We start from the raw sequence: 22806 nt of genomic DNA, 5'->3' as shown, positions 1-22806 counted from the left end.
GTATTAAGAAGTTCATGTATATATATATGTGTATATATATGTACACTAAAAAAAACGTTGTTAAGGGGACGTTATGGTTAAATTGCACTACTAAAAACCTGTGAAATTCACTAAAAAAAAACTTTATAACCGTGACATTATGGTTCGAGGAAAAACCCCTGAAATTCGCCAGTTATGGTAGGCTAAGCAACCATAACTGGCTGCACCACTGTGCACTGCTAACACTAACACCCAGGACATCAAAGATGACATCACAAATGTCATTGATGACATCACTGATGACATCACATGTTCATTTACTTTTCAGACGAGGGGTTGTGAATGTAATTGTAGCAAAAAAATATCAGGGATTATCGGGACATGTGTAATAAAGTACATACTTCATCACGCAATGTACTGTTCTAAAGAAAATTCCATTGCCGTGTTCTTTCTAGTACAGAAACCTACTCGTGCAGAAATGTAGGTATTGGCTGCAGCATACACCACAGAGGTGCTAAGTTTGTACTTTCCAAAGTTGTATAATAAAAAGGTGAATGTTTCTGTATCACACTTTTCTGGTCTGTGAAACATGTACTAAGTTGCTAATAATGCATCACTCACTACATATTTGTAGTAATACACCCAAAACATAAATAGTCTACAATGCATACAAATATGGGGCTTATATATGGAGAGTAAAGTAAGCAAACAAGAGGCAGTATCAGTAGCAACTGTGTATAATGAACATGATTGTATTCACGCACAAAAATGATTGCTTTGTTTCAGGCCTGCTTCTTCCACTATATATGTACATCTTAAGATGTGATTAAATTCTAAGGAAAGTATTGTAAGAACATGTGAGATTAGCAATATCTATAAATGTAATACCTTTTCAAAGGTAACTTTCTGACTGTCAGTAAATAAACCCACCTGGCCTAGATATGGCAGTGAACAAAAACGAAGGGGCTATACATGTGATGTCATCAATGACATTTGTGATGTCATCTTTGATGTCCTGGGTGTTAGTGTTAGCAGTGCACAGTGGTGCAGCCAGTTCTGGTTGCTTAGCCTACCATAACTGGCGAATTTCAGGGGTTTTTTGGTTTTACCTCGAACCATAATGTCACGGTTATAAAGTTTTTTTTAGTGAATTTTACAGGTTTTTAGTAGGGCAATTTAACCATAACGTCCCTTTAAGAAAGTCTTTTTTTTACTGAATGTCACAGGTTTTCAATAGGAGCATGTAACCATAACGTTCCTTTAAGAAAGTCTTTTTTTTATTGAATGTCACAGGTTTTCAATAGGAGCATGTAACCATAACGTTCCTTTAAGAAAGTCTTTTTTTTACTAAATGTCACAGGTTTTCAGTAGGGCAACTTAACCATACCGTCCTTTTAACAAGGTTTTTTTGCTAAAGAGTATACACCTTGCGGAGAATGCCACATGACAATATACTGACGTACAAAACGGTGACGTGTCTGAGAATCAGTACACACTTAACAGTAAGATGTATGCCTCGTGGACAGTGTGGAAATAGATTTCATATTGATGTAGGAACGTCCACCTTCAACATTTCCCTTGCACAGCGCCAACACGTATTGGTAGTCAGCCATTAGCAATGCACTACACATTATATACTTTTAGCAAAAGTTCTACTTATCTAAAAACAACATCAGCTAAGGCCATCCCTCCTCCCCAAGAAACAGCAGTACTGCTGTAATGAAGGAGCATGACAAACACTGCAGCTACCTTACAAATAACAAATGCACAAAAATGTTCACCGTCCATCTACCGGCCCATATTACAGTTTGTTGCCTCTTTGCTCGTTGCCATTCGCAAATTGCCTTATTAGCTGTCCTACCAAAAAAGAAAGCCATCCGTAAAAAAAGTAAATATTCCGTTAAGAGCGACCTTTCACAGTATAAATATATTTAAAAAAGTTTAAAAAATCATATACACTCGATGTACTTTATATTTCTCAGTAAAGGACATAGACGCAATAATATTTGCCAGTAATAGTCTAGATTTGCAAAGCAGTAACGTGTGCTATTAAAAAATAGGATTTCTGGTTATAATCTGGCGCGCTTTCGGCGGGTCGGATTACAAAACAAAATCCTTTTTCAAGATGGCCACCATAGAAAGGGAAGGCGGTTGTTCCATACATAGCCCCTCTTCCATTTCCATGGTAGCCTGCAAAAAGCACAAGTACGTGACGTGACGCAGAACCTGTAAATGAACATACAGCGACGTACAACGTAGTACCTTACATTTTGAAATGATAGACTGGATTGTAAAAGAAAACGTTAACATTTTAGAGTTTGTAAAGTAGATTTATTTAACAAGAAACTGTCAGAGACCATCGGAGTAATCCCATTTTCAATGAAATTGTAACAATGGTTCTAAGGGCGTCATTGCAAATGTTAAAGATGAGGCACATGTTGTTCTGTTTCCATACAAAAAGTATGTGTTTTTGGTTAAAGCACCCGCTGTGTTTGCACAGTGATTTCCAAGACGACGTCATGACCTTCGGCCTACACCACCATAAATGATGTGATGTTGCTCCTAATAGCGAGTTCAGCATACGGGCAAAGGGGGCCTGGGCTGTCATCCCACATAATTGTGATGGACAGGCAACTGGTCACGAGCAGTTGTATTTGGCGTACAAAAAAGCTGTCACTCGGCATCTGGAAACCATGGCACGGACAGTACGGAAAGATGTACCTGGCCGGAAAACGTAAGAGAAAATATGTGTCAATACCCAACCTTTAGCAAAAAATTGCAAAAAAGACACAAACAATGTGGAAAGTAATACACAAATGTAAGTGGTCAAACATGACATTTTAGGGAAATGTTAGTGTTGACCATGTGTAAATATGTAAATATAGTGACAGGCTACAAACGCTGAGAATCTGCATTCGCCGTAAGGTTTAAAAAAATGGCAACTAGACAGGAAGATGATAATTCAGTTATGAAGATAAAATGAATGGACAAGTAAAAAAAAAATTACATCTCGTGATTTCAAACAAGACCAAAAGAACGTGCAAAGTGATACAGAAAGCTATGTGGGCAAAAATAACGTTTCAAAGAAGAAATATTAATGCTGAAAAAGGGCGAGTCTAGTCATACCTTGCAAACGCGGAAAGTCTGCACTCTCTGTTATTGGAGGAAAAATACAACTGCGCAGAAAGATAATACTTCAATTATATTGTCACAATTAGTGTTTCGTTAATATAAAATTAAAACGTAGTTCGGTGTAGTCTCGTCAAAAATAAACGTACATAATATTTACTGCCTCCATTCTTTTTGGCCAACTCAGACAGCAATGTATTCGTATCGAAGAATCTTCGTGGACTGATATTTCATGTAGCTTACAAACGATTTAAAAACATAATCTTATCAAATGCAATTTTTTTCGAACCTTTCATTCCTTGAATTGCTTCTAAAGTTTCCCTTTCGCTCAAGGTGAAAAAACAATTGCCCCTTATAGATTCACTCGGATGCGTGGGCCTATTGAGCGTGCAACCAAAAAAGCAACTCAAGTGACCTTCACTCAGAAGGCAAATACATTCTTACTTTGCAACAACACATTGAAATCCAATTATGAGAACCGCTACTCCCATACACCTCCAGAATCGCTGTTTCCATCAAACAGTGCAGATGGCAGGCTTAGTTTTGAAAACGTAGGACGCCAATCTGACGGCAATATTATTCTAAAAACATTGTAACACAGACGCACTAATTGGTAGTCGTACAGTGATCACCAACTTCCACTTTACCGTATGACTTTGGTGACAACAAAACTCCACTTTTTGAGTTTGTGCTGCCACTTCCCATCCCAGCCTCCTTAAAGCTCACCTTCAGAAATAGTATTTCATAAGTGTGACAAGTGCAATGGTGTCTTGTTTTGTATGTGTTACTGGCGATGTCCGCGGAGACCAAAACATGAATAAAAGATGGCGGGGGCACTGAAGAAAGCTGACGTACTTCACGCTATTCCACAACCAGTCAGTGAAATCGCCACATGTCCACGGACACGAATTTCAGTCTTTAGGGAAAAGAGACATTTTGGGACCCCCACTATAACTTTTCTCCCCCTGGACCAAACATCACCAAACTTCTCGAAGAAATTCAGAGTGGCCGATATACTTTTTTTGCAAAGTTTGGTGAGGATTTGTTAAGGGGGAGCAGAGTTATAAGGCACCCAAAAAGTGCTCTTCCTATGGAAACAGCAATTTCACCATAACTACACAGCCACTACTGTTGCTGTGTAATATGCTGCAGTGGTTGTGGGCAGGGCCTAGAGTTTTGGTGTATGTCCATAGATATTTGAATGTATGGGTGTACAGTGGCTTATAACTCCAGTGCTTATAACTTTGTTCTTGGGTGCATGGTCTTTAGCCATGCACCCAAGACTGTACACCCTCCCCAGACCTATCTGAGCGATAAGCGATACTACGGGTGTATCCATTGCTGTGATATGATGTGGTGGTTATGGCCAGGGCCTAGAGTTTTGGGAGTATGGCGCACGGCCTACAGCCTGCAGCCATTCACCCAAAACTCTACATCCTGCCCACAACCAATGCACTATATAAAAACCATGGTGTCTTATAACTTCAGTGCTTATAAGAAGGCCATGCAACCAAAACTCTACATCCTGACCAGGACCACCACAGCATATTGCACCCATTGTGGCTTGTAAGTCCACTACATATAAATTTGGTCTTGGCCCTCCCCACAACCACCTGATTGATGTTTGATACTACGGGTGTATCTATAGCTGTGATATGCTGCAGTGGTTGTGGCCAGAGCCTAGAGTATTGGGTTTAAGGCCATATATATTTGAATGTATGGGTGTGCAGTATATGAAACCCATAGTGGCTAACTCCAGTGCTTATAAATGTGTTTTTGGGTGCATGGGCTTCAGCCATGCACCCAAGACTCTACGTACTGTCCACAACTACCACAGTATATCGCACCCATAGTGGCTTATAAATTCTCTATGTATACATTTGATCTTGTGTACATGGCCTTTGGCCATGCATCCAAGACTCTAGGCCCTCCCCACAACCACCTGATCGATATGCGAGACTACGGGTGTAGGTATAGCTGTGATATGCTGCGGTGGTTGTGGCCAGGGCCTAGCATCTTGGGAGTATGGCCTACAGCCTACGGCCATGCACCCAAGACTCTAGGCCCTGGCCACAACCACCGCAGCATATCACACCCATGGCGGCGTAGAAATTAGTAGGACACCCATAGAAACAAAAATTGTAACTACAGCATGTACTCAATTGTAATGTTTGCTAACACCACGCGTGTCCTTAGAACAGTTTCAAGTTGTCTGCGCACAGCACGGACTGAAGTACTGTCCTTATGAGACCCCTCATTTTCAGTACTTACAAACATCCCAGACAAGGCGGACATGGCGAATACATCATTAACACCTGCCGCCTAAACACAGCTCACTGCAGCCAATCGGCGGAGACGTCGCGTGTCCCCGGTCATGATGCAACCCCCTTGCCAAATGGTATCTTGTCCGCGGAATGAACAGAGAAGTGTGACCGCAGAGCGGACATAGCTATCACTAATTTTTTTAGACATATTTTTGGGTCGTTTTAAAGGAAACTACTGGACGGATTGTCACCAAATTTACAAAAGCACGCTTTCGGGACCAAGCCCCTGCCGCAAATTTGGTGAAAATCCATTCAGCGGTTTGACCTGTAGGCGTGCGCAAAGTTTTTCCCCCATTCAGTCTATGGGAAAAAAAGACGTTTTGGGACCCCCCTATAACTTTTGCCCCCCTGGACCAAACTTTGCAAAAAATTCAGCGTGACCGATATACTTTTTTTGCAAAGTTTGATGACGAATCGTCCATGGGGAGCTGAGTTATAAGACGCCCAAAAAGTGCTCTTCCTATGGAAACAGCAACTTAACAATAACTACACAGCCACTACTGTGGCTGTGTAATATATGTTTTCCTGGCAAATCTATTTTAATATTAACCTTCCTTTATGATAATAAAGCTTTGTATACATCCCACTAAGTAGGAAGGTGTTTAGTCAACACACTAAGGAACGGGACCTGGTAATATGGGGTTACATCAGTACGTGTTGTACAATATTACTGCACAGATGTGTCCATAGGCTCGATAAAGAAGGCCCAGGTCCAGACTCGTGTGCATAGGTACAGCCATCATGTACCTAGAACCAACCTCAATTACTTGAAAGGAGCACACAATAATTATATATTTAAGAGCCACTTGTAAAAAACGCGTGCAGAAGTATTTGCCAATTCAGAGCACATAATGAAAAGAGGCAGGATGACCGTAAATGATGCAAAAGGGGGAGAGCAGAGATGAGATGAGCGGAGATGGAGGGATGGGGAGGAGAGAGGAGTTGAGAGGAGATGGGACATGGGGGAGGCGATAGGAGACGAGAGGAGATGGAGGGATGAGGGAGAGCAGAGAGTTGAGAGATGGCTTGATGGGGGGAGGAGAGAGGAGTTGAGAGGAGATGGATCGATGGGGGAGGAGAGAGGAGTTGAGAGGAGATAGATCGATGAGAGAGGGAATAGCAATTGAGAGGAGATGGAGGAGTTGAGAGGAGATGGGGGATGGGGAGGGGAGAGCAGTTGAGAGGAGATGGAGGGATGGGGAGTGGAGAGGAGATGGGGAGGAGATAGGTTGGCATTTACAACTGGAAAATAAAAATAGTCCGAAGGCAAAGCAAAACGGATGCTTTGCAACTACGCTGGAGATAATGGGGCAGGGCTGGGGCTTTCTCCAAGACTGGAGCTTGCTCTGGAAATGTGTAACCTCTGAGGCGTTGTTTCTGAATCACTGGTACTAAGAGTAGGAAGTTGAAAGGCGAAGTATTTGAGCCCTGGTATCTCTTCAATCAAGCTTCGGCATAGGGGTACTCCAGCGACAAGTATGACCCACCAAATGCCAGAATGGATGATTATTTGCTTACCACAGAGGCTCCATTGGACTACATTTCCTAGAATGAGCGCTGTCTAACCTTTTATAGATGCCCTCATAGAAATGCACGTCCACAGTGAATGCTGCATAAGTCACCGCATTAACCTCACTGGACTACATATTATATATACAATGCACTGTGCCTCACTTGGGCTCGCAATAAAAATGACAAGTCTAACATTTCCCACAATGCATTCTGCCTCACTGAGTGCAGGAGCCCCAAAAGGACCGCATATACCAGAATGCCCTCTACCACACTCAGGATAGTGCATGTCATGGGACTACATGTACCATACCACACTCTCTAGGGAACACTGAACCAGTCCTCTCCATCCAACTCCTATGCATATCCACTCAGGCTCTCTTTGGTTGAGGTTGGGGGGGCGAATGGCTGGGCTTAAGAGCCAGGGGTGGGGGGATTACAAAAATCGATCAGGCAAGACATTAGAAGTCGACCAACAGATGACTTCCTCTTCCTGCCTTCCCACACCTGGCATTTGCCTTTGTGGAACTAAACTTATCACTACAACTATGCACTGAACCACCGGGACCATGCGGCCACCGTAGCCACCCCAGAGCTATTGTTTGGTTGGTTTATTCTTTTTGCAGATGGGTTATCTCAGGTTGATGGGTATATCCTTCATCAGCCAATCCCTATACACAAGGGGAAGCATTGCTCTGAAGTCATCCAATGAGACCTCGAGTGGCCGCCATTCAGCCCTGGTTTCCCCTTTGCCTTCTGTGATGTGCACTTTTACTAGAGGACCGCAGGCAGGTCAGAGGATGCCCGGGGAATACTTGGCCTGACATGGGACACATTGGTTGCTCCACAGGACGTGTCCTAGTGGCTGGTGCTGGCCACTGTGTGACCTGCAGATCCAAACCCCACTTCCCAGCATTCATCATTAGGCCTCTTTGTGCTGTCCCTACATCAAGTAAACACATCATACCTCTCTACTCTTGCATCTGCCAACCCTTAGAAAAGGCCCGTGGTAGAAGCGAACACTGACAACCACGCTCTGTTTGTCAGCCACTGTGAACAAATCAATAGACGTGTGTTTTGCTGAAGTCCACAGACATTATTATTTTGATGGCATAACTCTTACAGTTTCACGCGCTTCCTACACTACAGACTATTCTGGCGTAACTAAACCTAAATATATATATCTGAGGGGTGTTGTCCATGCATTCCTGTTTTTCTATGCATTATGGCAAATGTAGTTATACATGTTTAATGGCAAAAGCAAAACTACACCTACCAGAATTCAAGGGACACGAACCGGGTGTGGACGGGCCACATGTCCTGTGCATGGGTCTACAGGAGTTTTAGACTTGTGATTCTGGTACTTGTAGTTTTGTTTCTTTCCCTCGTCATACTTTTGAGACCACAGTTTGAGAATGCCGAAAAAGGAGCAGTGGAAGCCTTGGCATAATGTAGCTCAAGCTCCGTAGGCTTGGCATAGGATCTCTCCCCAGGGACTGGAATTGTCCATTGCTTGGTTGTAGATATTCTGCCATTCTTTTATGGTTTCCCTGCATTGTATTGCATCGGGGCACTTGGTGCCCTACATTGATAATGGGACATGTTAATCTACAAATTCTATATAAACAGTGCTGGCTCAGTAACTAACCACTGCTCTTTGACAACTTGAAATAGTTTCTCAAATGATGGAAGTTTGAACCGTCTGAAACCAATTACCTATATAACCTGTACCTCTAAGCTCATTTTTGTAACTAAGAAAAAAGCCTGGGTTTTGTTTGGCATTGCTACAACTGTAAAAGAACAACAAAATGGCATGTCATGGTTTAAAGTGGAAATAATGTGCAAGTCTCTTCGTTGTTTATGCTATTTATGATGGTTACTTTACAGCTGAAGGAGTCAAATACCCGGGCTCACCAAGCATTTAAAATGAAACTACCTACCAAAATCATCAGTTAATATAACATAGTCGAAGGTCTCAGCTAAATAATAACACATACATGCTGTTATCTTGCTGATTACATTTTTAAATGCTGCTTTTCCTCTCACTAGCTGTTCCCACGTAACATACACTATTCTAGCATATCTTAACGATCAATATTGGTTGGTAATTCATAGGGTCACTTCTGTCTCCCTTCTTAAATGTCAGAAATAACCACTGATAGCTTCCAGCAAGGGGGCGTAGCTCCCTGTGACCTATTGATGGTAATTGAAAAGGCTAAACGTATCAGATGGAATGAGAGGCATGCACAGGATACATCACAGTATCTAAGTTCCATCGATCACACAGGCCTCTATGATGTGTCTTTATGGATGCGTAACTGACACATAATTGACAACCTTGTTCCATTGCAGACTCCCCATGATGGCGATTGCATAGTAGCATAATTACAGCACCTACTTTCAGTTTTAGCTCATGATGAGGCATTCATCCTACAGCGTTTCCCTCTTTAGAGACTGAAACGTTGAGCCGGTAATTAACTGTTCATTGACACTGGAGCCGCTGTGCCCTGTGTGAAGAGGAGTGGGGGGGGAAAGAAGTAACTTGAAACTATTCCGATAATTTGTGATAATGGAAGGTGAAGGTGACCGTGTAGAACAGTGTTCATTCTGTTTGTTGAAATTATAGCTGTTGTTGGAAGTGGGTGCCCTTTGCCATTTGGACAGAAGAGGGCTACCTTACACTGATACATTGCATCAGCTGAGTACGAAACATACCTAAGAAAACATGGAAATGTATTCCTCAAATAGAAAAAAGATCAAAGTATTAGGTCCCCCAAAGTGCAGCACTCCTCGTGCTGAGGCGTATATATATATATATATATATATATATATATATATATATATATATATATATGATGTGAATGGAGGCCTTAAAGCTATCTTTAGAATTTGTTCTAATTAAGCAGTCAACCCTGGACCCATCAATCAGTACAGAAAAAAATAAAGAATCGTGTGTGTCTTCACACCAAATTGCTAAATAAGACAAGTTAACCTAAATAATTGGACATTAAAAGCATCCCTATTGCCTTTGAACATTTTCCAAGTTATGCTTTGTTTCTAGGAACCTGTGCAGTGTTGGTTTTCTTTTTCAGTGTGATTTAATGGAATACCGCTCCAAAGTTGTCCCATGTTAGATGTGACTTGCTTATCGAGGTGCGTTTAAATACATGGAAGTTTTGCCTTTCCCCTTCTCCATTCAGGACAACAAGTCTCAGATTGAAAAGAAATAATCAGGACTCTACTGTCCGTTTCTTCCCCAGTTAAAGCATACACTGATCCTACAGAATAGCACCAAAATGGCCAATAATAATGCTGTCCCTTACAACTCTACTGTACCTCTGGTCAGGTGTGAGTTGTTAAGTCAGTGGTCCCTGTTTTGAGTTTGCATTCTGGTAGTTGTAGTTTTGCTTGCACTCAAATCTAAGGATCCAAGGAAAAATCAGCCAGCACATCACAAGTAACCAGCAGGAATTGCTGAGGTTCAATTAAGCATGGCTTCAAAGTATGAAGTGCCTGGGAAGCATAAGAAGGCAACTGGGTCACTGATAAAGGGAGATGTTGTTAACAACCAAATAGTGCCCCTGCCATGAAAATTCCAAACGTAGCTTCCAGAGATTAAAATGGAGCATTTAGCCTTCCAAGCTTATACCGGATTCCCCAGCCTTGATAATCCAATTGCAACCCTTAAAACTATTTTAGAAAGCATTAAAACTCCATCTTCAGGCTCTAGAAGAGCAGCATCATGGATTGTGGGTTGTGTAGTGCTGAAAGGTGCATTTGCTTGTTACAGGTCATTAATGGGGGTGCAATTTACAGTTGCGCAGCCTACCATAACTGGTGAATTGCTTTAGTTTTTAGATTTAGAGCTGCAACCATAGTTCTTTGAAATGACGTTTTGTCTCCTGATGAAGGTGTTTCATGGTATTACTGCACTAAACATTGCTTATTAAAAGGCCCTCTTACAAACGTAACCTAACCGTAAAGTCTATTTAGCAAAGTTTTGTCACTGACTTTCAATGGTTTTGAAAGATTTACCTTCATCATTACCACACGAAAGTGAATCCTAAGAGAGATTGACATCTGAATTTTCATACACCGCTTACACTCTAAGTTGTCTCTACTATTAGTGATTTTCCACGGTCAAAAACCACCCTTTTTCAAATAAATACATATCATTGGCACTGTATGGGCCCTCTGAACATTTTTGAACACTCTCGTGCAGGATCTACGGCATCCTCAAGTAAGGCCCCGGGCTCTCCAGAAGGGCTGCAGATACCACCAGGTAAGGCACTCCAGTTGGCCCAGATGCCATCTCCTCGCAAAGATTAGGTGCAAATCCAACCACTGTTTTATTTAGTAGGTGACAGCAAAAAATCCCAATGGGGAATTTGAATGGGAAGTGCAACTTTTGGTCCATAAATTTAATTTTGCCACACTGGTTGGATGTTCACGAGACGTTGGCAAATAATTCAGAGGATCGTGTATACTCTTTTTGCAGTTTTGTACAGATCCGTCGAACAATGCTTTTTTGTGACTGTGATTGACAAGAAACCTTTTGTGCCATGCGTGTAGGATCACCTTGCCGCCCCTAATGTGTGCCGGGATTCTTCTCTTCTCTTTTCGCAGGCACAAGATCTCGGCTCTTCAGCAGACATGATGGCCAGTGGCTCTAACCTCCACCTAGCTCTCTGTGTGATGCTTCTGAGCATCCCAGCGCTGCACACCTACGTGATCCTGGATGCAAGACAAGCATCATCCTGGAGGCTCGGCCAGGTAGGGTGCTGTACTGAATAGAGGGGGAAAAGATATTGCACGGCAGCTTCCCCTATATATCACCTCCCCCACTGTGACTTCCCTGAGCGCGCAATGTTTCCCACCGTCTATACTGAGCTCTTTTCCTCTCCCTCTGGTACATTGCTGAGCTCACAGGATCTCCTCCTGTGGCAGCGCTGCGTTTGCTGTGTCTGTCTCCCTCTCTCACTTTCTCTGTTTCTCTTCTCTCTCTTTTTCTCACTCTCTCACACTCTACACTCTCTTTCTCACTCTTACACTCTCTCTCTCTCTCCCTCTCACTTTGCAGACCGATTTGCACCTAACTCAGTTACTGCACTGACCTCTTTGTATCCCTCTCTGCGGCTGCACTGACCCCTGTATTACCCATTCTGTGCTGAGGACTTTGCACTTTCGATTGTTAAAGACTGCGTTTGTTGCATCTCTGTGGCTGCACTGAGTCCCTTCTTATCTCCAGTGACTGCATTGATCACCATGCATTTTATTTCCTCTGACTGCCTTGTCCTCCCGACATTTCTATTGCTTACTCAGCGCTAAGCTCTGAATCTGCTTCTCTGGCTCCACAGATCTCCATGCGGCTCCCCTAAAGTCATGCTGAGTACCCAGCATTACTCTCTGTGGCACCACAGAGCTCCCTGTGTCTGGCTGTCTCTCTCTCTCTCTATAAATATCTCCCTTTCAATAACATTGGCATTTGGTTACCGCTCGCCCCCTCCCAACCAGTAAGCTACCTACCATCCCGTTGTAGCCCACTTTGACTAAATAACTGAGGCCAGACCCATTGCTCCATTTGTGGCAAAACAAGGCCGCAGTTTTATGATCACACATTTCACACTGTCACTGCAAACCAGATAATAACATATTCAATATATTATTACACCTCAGAGAATCGGCAGCACCTTTTTGTTTACACATTCCTTTGCACCCCCCTTTCATCTTCCACTGTTCCTTTATTTATTTCCAGCCAGCTCTCTTTTACTTGTCCATTCCTTTCCAGCATACTTGGGCCACCACTCTCAGAGCCTACCAGAGCCTTTTGGTCTGGGCGAAACACATTGGCAGCCGCCGCTGATGGGCTGCAGGGAGTGCCGTTATGCTTTTCTTTTTCCACCAGCCCAAGCTGGAAGCTGACGACCACGGGGGTGCCCCTTCTCTTTATACCATAGAGGCCCCCCCTCCCGCCGTGTTAGGCTACCGGGGAGGAGGTTAGTTTAGCCGCTGCTCGATCGCCCGAGTTACCGCCACAGCAAAAAGGGGTTTCTGACCCTTTGCCGCCCCAACCCTGCTGAAACTGGCCTCCAATTCACACCCTCGCCATTTCAGGGCAACCTCCAAGTTCAGCAAAAAAGGTCCCAGCCCATACCTGAAAGGTGCACCCCATCCTCCTGGTAATAAGCGGGCACTCCTAGATTTATGAGCCTCTGCCTGATTGTTAGGAAGCCAGCCCACTTGCAAAATTATGACATTTCCACGTTCAGCTTTTTGCGGGACTTTTCAACCGCTGCAATTGACTTGGCCTCACTCCATTTAAACCTAGGAATAATTTCTGAACACATCAGTTCGCACGCCCCCAAGGTTTTACTTAACGGCCTCATAGTGCGGCACATTTTGCGACCAGGACCCTTCTCCACAATTGGGGCAGGTCATTCCCTTCCTAGGTGGATAATCATGTTGGGAGGGTCTCTCTCCTCCAGTAATTCTGCCACTGTTTCCTCCAGGTCCTCCAATCCCATTCCATTCTTACCAAACCATAGAATGTCCGTATTGCTCAAGGCCCTGTCTCTTCCATGCCTCCTGGTGTCCGACCACTTCGCCGCTCTCGTTATGAACGAGTGGCCAGTGGCTCTAGCCTCCACCATTTGCTGCATGCCTGCCTAAACTTGCAATTTTCCCCCCACGTGCAGTTCCCTTTCTCAAACTTCCAGCAGGTCGTGCCCCTTTCCAATTTGCTGCCCTTGGACCAGGCACCATCCCCACCCCAAAAGGGCTGCCTTCCTCTATCGTTACCCTGGTAGGTGCTGTCCTGCCAGCTCTGGTATTTCCTCTCCCCTGCTTGCTGGTGCTCCCCTACTGGCAAGACCTTTCGCCTGTTGCTAGCTATCATCTTATAGATGTACCCCGACACATCCTCATCATCCCAGTTCATACTTGGAAACATCTGCATTTTCAACCTGAGCCCCTCATCGTATTCAAGCCAGGTGTCACCTCCATACTCCTCATGAGCCTCATGGATGTGCTGCTCGTATGTGATGAATGCAGCAGTGTCCGCTGGGAACTTCTCTACCATGATTGAGGTGTACCTCCTGAAGGCATAAAGCCAATTCATGATGTTCCTTTCCTTCCTCACTCTCTTCCTGCTATCCCTCCCGTCGTCCTCTTTCTTGGCCTCCTTTACTATGTCCAGCCCCACCTACTCAAGCTCGAGCAGAGTGAATAGGTCTGTGAAGACCTTGCTCCAAATGTTTTTCTTGATTTCCAATGGCACGTGCCACACTAAGCCTGCAGCCCTAGTGGTCAATGGTGTGCACCCTGGGCCCCTCCTCACCCCCACTGCTGATGCGTACATGTCTGCTATCCTTACCACCCCTTTGTACACCTCTCTTTTCAAGCCCCCCACCCTTCACCAGGAATGTCACTGGTAGGGGATTGGCTCCTTCCCTTCCTGCTATTCTCCCATGCTTAGCTCGGGAGCTGTGCCCCTCCTCTGCGGGGACTGACCGGGTGCTGCTGTGCCCCCCCACCCGCAATAGCTACATCGTTTCCCCCTGTTGCAGGCCTGCTTCTCTCCCCCAGCGTTGCGCTAGTGCAGTCTCCCACATTTGCCCCGATCCTACAACCAATCGTTATCCGTGCAAGCATTCACATTCACATTCTCGACCCGCCTGCTGTCATGCAAATGTTTCAGCACTTCATCTACATGCATCTCTACCATTTTTGCGATCCTCTCACCCAATGCGTCCTGGTCTGCTGCTTCTGTGTGTCTGTCTCCCCACTAGCTTCCGCCACCTTCCACAATGCCTTTCTGGCTCTTTGTGGTCTTTTGGCTGCTGGTGGGTCGTTCTCCTCTTCCATGCCTTTCCTTTTTAGAGCTGCATCCATTCTCTCGGGTGCTTCGGAGTAACCCTCCTATGTCTCACTCTCTTTCTCCTTGGGCTCTGTTTGCCAACTCTCCGGGGGGTGTCTGGCAAGTAGTCCTCACCCTCGGTATCTTCCAGCACTACCAATGTCTCTTTCTCCTCCTTTGCCGTTCACTGCGCTATGAGCCAGTCCACCCCTCTGTCCTTTGTGGCTGCTCTGATTCTTCTCACAAGGTCTGCCATCTTCTCTGGAGCTTACATTCCGTCCTCTTCTTTGATCTTTAACACTTTCAAAAAGCAATTCCTACCGAAATTGTAGGTATGGTCCTGCTTTTATTTCTGCTGCCCTTGTATGCTAGGGCCTTTGTGCCTGTTGCTTGCAGTTCCACTCAGACTGTAAGCATGCACTTATCCATTGCATATTTAATCATTTCCCCCAAAGCACTGCGACGAGGAAGATGAACACTGCTTGTCAAATCCTTTTTGTTTTGTTCCTCATCCAAGATGGCCACCGCTCAATCTCCTCACAGTCAGGCCCTTCTTTTCTTTCAGCTGCCCTTGTATGATGGGCCAGCTCATCAGCCCACTCCAAGATGACTGCCAAGCTTTTTGTCCCTTTATTTCGGGTGTCCTTGTTAGGAAGACCAGCTCTGCTGAATTGGTCCTTTCCTCTAGGCTCACATGTTTGCTCTGCTTAATCACCCCTGACCCCCGAGTTCTTTGCTGCATCGCAATACTTTATCCCTCGAAGCAGAGACCGCCGGCTAAAACGTCCCTCTTTCTCCCCTCATGGATTATTTCTTGATCCTTAACTATTTGCTTTCTTGGGGGGGGGGCATCCACGGCTGCACCTGCTTAGTGGAGCTTGGCCCACGTGGATCTCTGGCCTCGCTCCCCGTCACCACTCTGAACTGCTGCCAGTGGAGCTTCACCTCGGAGCCGACCGCAATCCCCTTGCACCTTTGCTGTGCCTGGATGCACATGTCCCAAAGTGGGTGCTTACATCGCCCGACCACGCTTCTCCACCACTGAGCAGTAGGCTCCTCTGTCACTACACAGTGCAAATCCATGACTGCTCCTTGATGTTCGCTGGTGGGTACACGCTGCCACGGATCAGGTACAACGCTGACTTGCTGCAGGGGGAGCGGCGGTGCAAATAGGTTGCTCACGCTGCGTGGGCTCTACTTAAATGGCCCCATTTCTTCTTCTTCTTCTTCTTGGGGTGACTCCCAGAGACCAGGAGCCGGCGATTTCCATCTAAATAGATGATGTTCGCCAAACTTCCCACAAATGCAGCTCCAGACCATCCACAACAACAAACCACCACTACCAATAGACCCACACCAAAATACAGCCACCTCACCTCACACAATCCCTCTGCACAAAACCTCATTAAAATATAACCCCATAAAGCCAGCAGTGCCCAAAAAACGACCCAGCTGCCCTAACTACAATCATCATCTTCTCAGTCTTGTTCCAAGCTACCCACAAAAGCAGCTACAGACCAACCGCGACAACAAACCTCACTACCAGGAGACCCACACCCGAAAACATCCACCACACCTCACACAATCCCCTTACACAACACCTCATTCAAATTCTCCCTCGTAAAGCCAACAATACCCAAAAACTTCTCAGCCGCCCTAACTATAATCATAATTTTCTCAGTCTTGCTCTGCTTCTGAAAAGAACAATTAATAACCTCAATCATAAACACCCACCCCCAGTGGCTGCACAACACCATCCACAGGCACAACCGGAGGGGGCAAGAGCCCATCCCCAGTTAGACAAACCTTCTCAACCCGATCCACACCAGCAGCTGGTAACCGTGCAACAGCCTTGGCATAAGACAAATTATGACCACTCTCTCGGACTGCACTCAAATCTCACAGACATACACAGGACACTTCTTAAACATAACACAGTGATCCCCACCACAATTCCTACATACAGGTACCGTCTCACTTAAACACTCCTTGACATCATGGCCAACGCCACACTTTGCACAGCACTGCTTCCCTCTACAGACACCGGCCACATGACCAAACTTCTGACACCGAAAACACTGCAAAAGAGGGGGCACATATTTTGCCACCTGGAACCTCTCAAATCCAATCCACAAATACCGGGGCACCTCCACAGACTGAAACGACACCAAGACAGTAGTCGAAGCTACTACGTCTGCCTCATTCCTAGGACCCAACCTACGCACCCCAACCACACCAACACCCTTAAGCTCAGACATCAAAAAGCCCAAATCGTTACTAGCCGGAACACCATAGATGGCCCCATTTCCTGCCTGTGCCTCGCTTTTGAGGTGATAGGTGGGGCCGGGGGTGCTCGCCCCCTCAGCCCTGTTATGCCTCAGCACTGCAAGCCCCTCTGGGGCGGTATCCCAACAAAATATCCCCACCAAAAATATCACTGTACATATGGCCGTTTGTCTCGCCATAGGCGATATTTTTGGGGGGGATAATTTGTGGGAGCGGGGGTTGCAGGGGTGTCCCCCGCACATTTTAAAATAATGCAGGGGTTGCAGGGGTGTCCCCTGCAGGGTCCATGGGTCAATATTGCCGCAACAATATGGCGATATATATTTGTATCGCGATATTTTTGTGGGGATATTAACACATGGAACCCTGTGGGGCTGCTCCATGGGCTTCCGTCTGGAAATGCACAGTGACAGAGCTTTGGGCGGGGGTGTTTGTGTGAGCTGCACTCACATTCCCCCGTCCCGGGTCTCTTCAGACCCTGATTCCGCACCCCCCTCTATCCCCACCGATCGCATGGAACATAGTGATTTATTACATGGTTGTCCCCCATAAGGATACCGTTGCCTCCTCTGGCAGCCAGCACTGCTTACTTTTCTTGCAATGGCGAGTCTTCCTCGTTGCTTTGTCTCACACCCAAGGGTTCCCCAAGGATTTACACCCCGCTGTGCCATACGCATACATCCCCAGCCCCCCTCCTGACTGCTGCACCCCTATGGTCATGACGGTGGATTACCTTTTGGAAACACCAGGTAACTCTGCCGGGCGCCTCTGTAAGATAAAGCACATTTCAATACATCACAATGGTTGCGACTGACAGCGCATCAAATCTAATATTTCCAGTCCTAGGAAGGGGAGTCAAACCTCTCCTACTGATGCCAAACAAAGAGGGCTTCTACCCCTGTTGGCCCCGCCCCCATGCCGCCTACTACTTGATGAGATTTCCTGCACCTCCCCGTCCTCTCTTTCCTGTCCCCCCTTGTAAGGGCATGGGAGGGATGGTCACGAGTGTCTGGTGAGCATGCTCAATATGTGAGGGGGCCTGGCGCCAAGGCCTTCCTGTGGGTTGTGCGGCCCCATTGGCTGTTTCTTCTTAGTGTGTGCAAATAGCACTGCCCCGTGTTCGCTACTGGTACTGGGTAAAGGCAATGTGTATTGAGGCCGCGAGGTGAATAAACGTTTCAAGAACTCACTTTGCAGTAGATGTTCTATGCTAAATTGGGGTTAGTAAATGGGTTCCGACAACAAAAGATGAAAACATTATGACCAAGCCAGAGAAAAAAGGGAGACCCTCAATTAAAATGAGTGAAAAGCCTTCAATTAAACTGAGTGAAATGCCTTTGTTCCCATGCACTGAAATGTAAGGTGTTAATCTTTCTGCTACTGGTTTGTTTTAATTCTTCATACTATTAGCACCCAGGGAGATGTGCTGCCCAATCAGGAGGCTAGCAACATGGACAAAATCTGCCCTTAACTACCCATCGCTCCTGGCCTCCTCTGCTCTCCTCCAGCTCTGCCATCTTGTTTTGTCTTGGCCGCTGGCCCAGGCACCTTTACGTCAGTCCTCCAAATTAACCCTCACTTATCTCTACACCCCTCTGCCCCAGCGTCCTCCTGGCTCTCCCGTATGCTCCCCGCCACACCATGGAAATAGCAAAAGGACTTGTGCCCTTTTCTATTTCATTTATGGGTCATATTCGTTTGTATTTTTTTAAAGAGAAATTGGGCCCGCCCGTAAGTCTCTGCTACAATTTTCCATTAAATACTATTATCAGCCCTGCAAATGCCCCGAGTTGCTAATAGCTATTACCCTCTCGTCTGGGGCTGGCCAAGTCCCAGAACAGGACTCTCAGAGGCCCTCACTTCGCTGAAGCCTATCTTATGCTGATGGTCCATTCCTAGCACTGTCTGCTTCTGATTGTGGGCGTGAGAGCTATGTTGCTTCATAGACATTACATTTCATCTTCTTACTTGGAGCAGTCATTCCAGGTTCCTGAGTTTCTCTCTTTTCCTAGAATATGCTCTGGCCCAAATGAAGAAGACAACACGGTACCCACCCACCCCAACCGCTTCCCCACAAGATTTAACCCTTTACCCCACCCCCCATATATTTTCGTTATTTTTTTCATTATTTATTTTTAGTTATCAAGACTGTATACCCACTGGAAGGTCATATACGTACTTAAAATAGAGCTTCAAGTCCTCCCTTCAACTGGTGCTGGAATATGAAAACACAAGAGAATAGAGAGCTTTCAAAAGATGTAGACAGGGGTAAGAGAACACTATACCATCCACCCAAATGCAATTATTAAGCAAGACATCTAAATCGTTTAAGTAGAACTGAATAAATAGAACTGAAATTAAATGGTGGCACAGACGGAAAGGGGAAAAGAGAAAAATGGTTGAGTTCCTCATTTCTAAAATATTTGAGGCATTCTGGTTTATTTGTTCTCCTCATGCTCCTTTTGTTTACTGAATTGTATTTTTACCTTGGGTTTGTACTTTTAGCACGTCACTTTTTACTCTCGCGGTTACCTCCTTGACCAGTTATACTTCCTGAGCTAACACCCACCACCTTCACCAGGCCTGTTACACTGGCTACCACTAGTTGACAAATCGAGGTTGACCCTCATCACATCTCCCCCCTACTCGGTGGAATGTAGTTGATCATACTTCATCTTATAATTATCTGAACCCTCTTCAAATCTGTCACCGGGAGCTAGGCCTCTCACCACAAACAATAGCACTACACTGGTTAGTGAGTGAGGCGTCAAATTGTAAGACACCAAAGATTTACACAAGGCTTGAATCCAGTCCAAGTTACTAGAGAGTGGCAATTGAATACAAGCTTTTCTAAAAATAAAAATAAAAGTGGTCTCTTTCCACCAGCCCATTGGCACGTGGGAGAGGAAGCATGCTGTGCACCTGAGCTCTGCAGGAATTGATGCATCTTCTCAGGGACAAATCTCTCCCAACTTCTTGTGACAATTTGTTCGATCATCCCCTCATTGTTAACTGTAGTGTAAACCTAAGGACTTTGATTGTGGTAACCACTGACATGGTTTCCCACTCAATCCACTTCATGGTATCGTCCTCCAAAACAATAAAACGAGTCGAAGAAGAACCTAACATCTGGAAGGGTCCTAGTGCATCCTAGGCCAAGTAGGTCCATATATGTGGCTTGATTGGGCGGTTAACTGACTTGTTTTTTATACTTGTCACTGTACTCGCATGGAGCACTGTCCATGGTTGGCAACTAATAGTGTTCCCAAATACTTTTTGAGTGAGACTAGGGCCTAGAGGTCTTCCAGGTCTACATCAACAAATCTCCTTCTCAGAGCTATTGGTGGTAGGACGTGATTCCCTTTTACAATTTTCTGCTCTGCATAAGCCAGTTCCATTCTGAAAACCAGGGAGGTAATTGACTACGTCCTTCCATTCTTCCCTCAAACCTTTGTGAATAAGCGCAGCTTTTCGACTAGTCTTGCTGCACTCTTTCCATTCACTCTTGCCTTCTTCCAAGACAGTAGTGGCACACGCCGGCTCTGGTGTCCATCTCAACAGCCATCTGCCACCACATTGCATTCTCCTGGTCAATATTCCTTGCTGATGTTGTATTCCACCATCAATTATCCACCTACGGATCCTGGGTGAGTTGGTGCTGATGTTCTGGGATGAACACATGTGCAGTTAGGGTGTGTGGCCCATGCAAATTAGTAAAGGGATACTCCAAATGAGCGTCTTCAAAGGTTACATGGCTCAGTAAACTGGCATGGCTTCCTGTTCAAAACTGGCATAGTTCATCACTGACTCTCCCGGAGCTCCGGGTGTAAATGCTAATGTGGCCTGCTCTTTCTCATGAATCTGCATTACTAGTACCGACCCTAATCCTTGGCCACACGCATCCACAGTACACATGGTTTGGGCCTTGGGATCAGACATTTTTAGCATGGCTGCAACGTTCATTGCTGTCCTTGGGCCTTCAAACTCTCTTTGGCACTCACTGTTCCACTCTGTTTATCCCCTTCATCAAAAACATTCTTATTCTCGTTGACATCTGTGCAAAATGTGCAATAAGCAAAGCATATTACTCCACGCCTTTAAAAAAAATAATACCTAAATGATCTTTGCTCCTGGACTGCAGGTACCCAGGGCATAACGGCTACTAAATTCTTCTTGGGCTTGATTCCCATCTCACATAGTGTGTGCCCGAAGTAATTTAGGCTGGTATTTAACTTGATCTGACATGTTTCTAATTGTGGGATCAGGCCTTTGCTCTTGTTCACCTTTAACCCTCCATGCAGCCCTGCAGAATGTTCTTTTTCAGAGCTTCGGGTGACTATGATGTCATCTTGGAGGTAGTAGGTTTTTGTCCTCTACCTGAGCAGTTCTTGAATGCGTCTCTGGAAAGCTATGGCTACAGAGGCCAGACAGAGTGGCAGGTACTGATATTTAAATGCTCCCGGGGATGTAGCGAATGCAGCCAGGTGGCTAGGAGATACTCGGCATTCTGCCAGATCAGCTAGCGTGACACAGTCTAGGGTAGTGAAATACTTGGGTAGCATTGAGGTCACGTGGGTCGACGCTCATGCAGATTCCTCCATTGCCCTTGTACTCTATGAGCACAGGGCCCAACCAGTCTGCAGACTCCATGATCTCGATAACCCCACACCCAGACAGCCTATTCAGTTCCTTGCTAAGCTCCAGCTGAAACGCTGTCACTATGGGTTGAACATTGTGCAGCTTGGGGTCGCTCTCGCTATTCAGAACTAGAGGGAGCTGAAATCCTTGCGGTTCACCAGTCCTTTCATTGAAGACGTTGGGCTTCTCTGACACTAGCGATTCTTTATTAGTGATTTAAACAGCGTTTAACATTTGTACCTCCACTGGCCTTAATTCAATCTTAAGTGCTCGATGTGATATGACATTTATAGCGCGCCTATACACAAGTGTTTCAAGGTGTGACGAGGCAAGGGAGGGGAACAAAGGGAGGACAAGACAACGATCCTAGCTTCTAGGTCATCCCTCACCACCACCGGTGACCCCTTTCCACTACATACCGCTTGCACACTGCAGAGATATTTTTTGAATTTAAGAGTAAACCAAACCACTTTCACCCAATCACAGTAAGCAGTCTCTGTTCAAGTGCCTTCTGTGCAATTTGTGGATATCCCAAGGGGCACTTCTTCAGGGACTGTTGTGTAAGGCAAGTCAGAATTTAGGAGCAAGCCAACTGTCTTTTCTTCTAGAGTTAAAAGAAAAGCCCTGGTTGCTAAAACATGATCTGCAACTCTATGCAAGAAAGGCCTGCCTTCAAGACACATTCCTCATATAGTCATCAGTCACTTAAGAGACATAGGCTTCCAAGTGGAGGACATGTCGGAGCCTGGGGTCTTCCTATATGAACTAAGGAAGCACTCTATGTTGTAGGATGGGGTTGCGACCACTGATGGATTGACGCATCGCTATATAGAGTTTACCAAGCAGAGTTGGCGTGAGCCCTGCAGCTACTTGACCAAACACTGCAGCGTATCCCTTCCACGACTTGTCCTCTATCTAATGTTACATATACTGCCAGTAAGGGAGGTAATGGGGGCTTAGACCAAGGACACCAGAGAGCTGAGATTATGTTGCATTTGTGGGGTACAGCTAGAAACCAGCAGGCACATCTTGATGTGCTGTCCCGGATTGGGAAATCTGTATGAAAGGGGCTACGAGTCTTTTACA

At 45.4% G+C, this 22806-nt stretch overlaps 1 protein-coding gene across 1 annotated transcript in view; it reads left to right on the top strand.

Moving 5' to 3' along the window:
• Positions 1 to 22806, top strand: part of GM2A (ganglioside GM2 activator) — a 59448-nt gene that overhangs the window by 5373 nt on the left and 31269 nt on the right. The window contains exon 2 of the mRNA XM_069654004.1: positions 11568 to 11714. Within this exon, the coding sequence (XP_069510105.1) occupies positions 11595 to 11714 (120 nt within the window). The 5' untranslated portion in view covers positions 11568 to 11594. The remainder of the gene's footprint in view (positions 1 to 11567; positions 11715 to 22806) is intronic.

The sequence above is a fragment of the Ambystoma mexicanum genome, chromosome 3q (assembly GCF_040938575.1).
Source record: "Ambystoma mexicanum isolate Mex_15411 chromosome 3q, UKY_AmexF1_1, whole genome shotgun sequence".
NCBI classification, from domain to species: domain Eukaryota; kingdom Metazoa; phylum Chordata; class Amphibia; order Caudata; family Ambystomatidae; genus Ambystoma; species Ambystoma mexicanum.
This window is presented reverse-complemented; position numbering and strand designations above follow the sequence as displayed.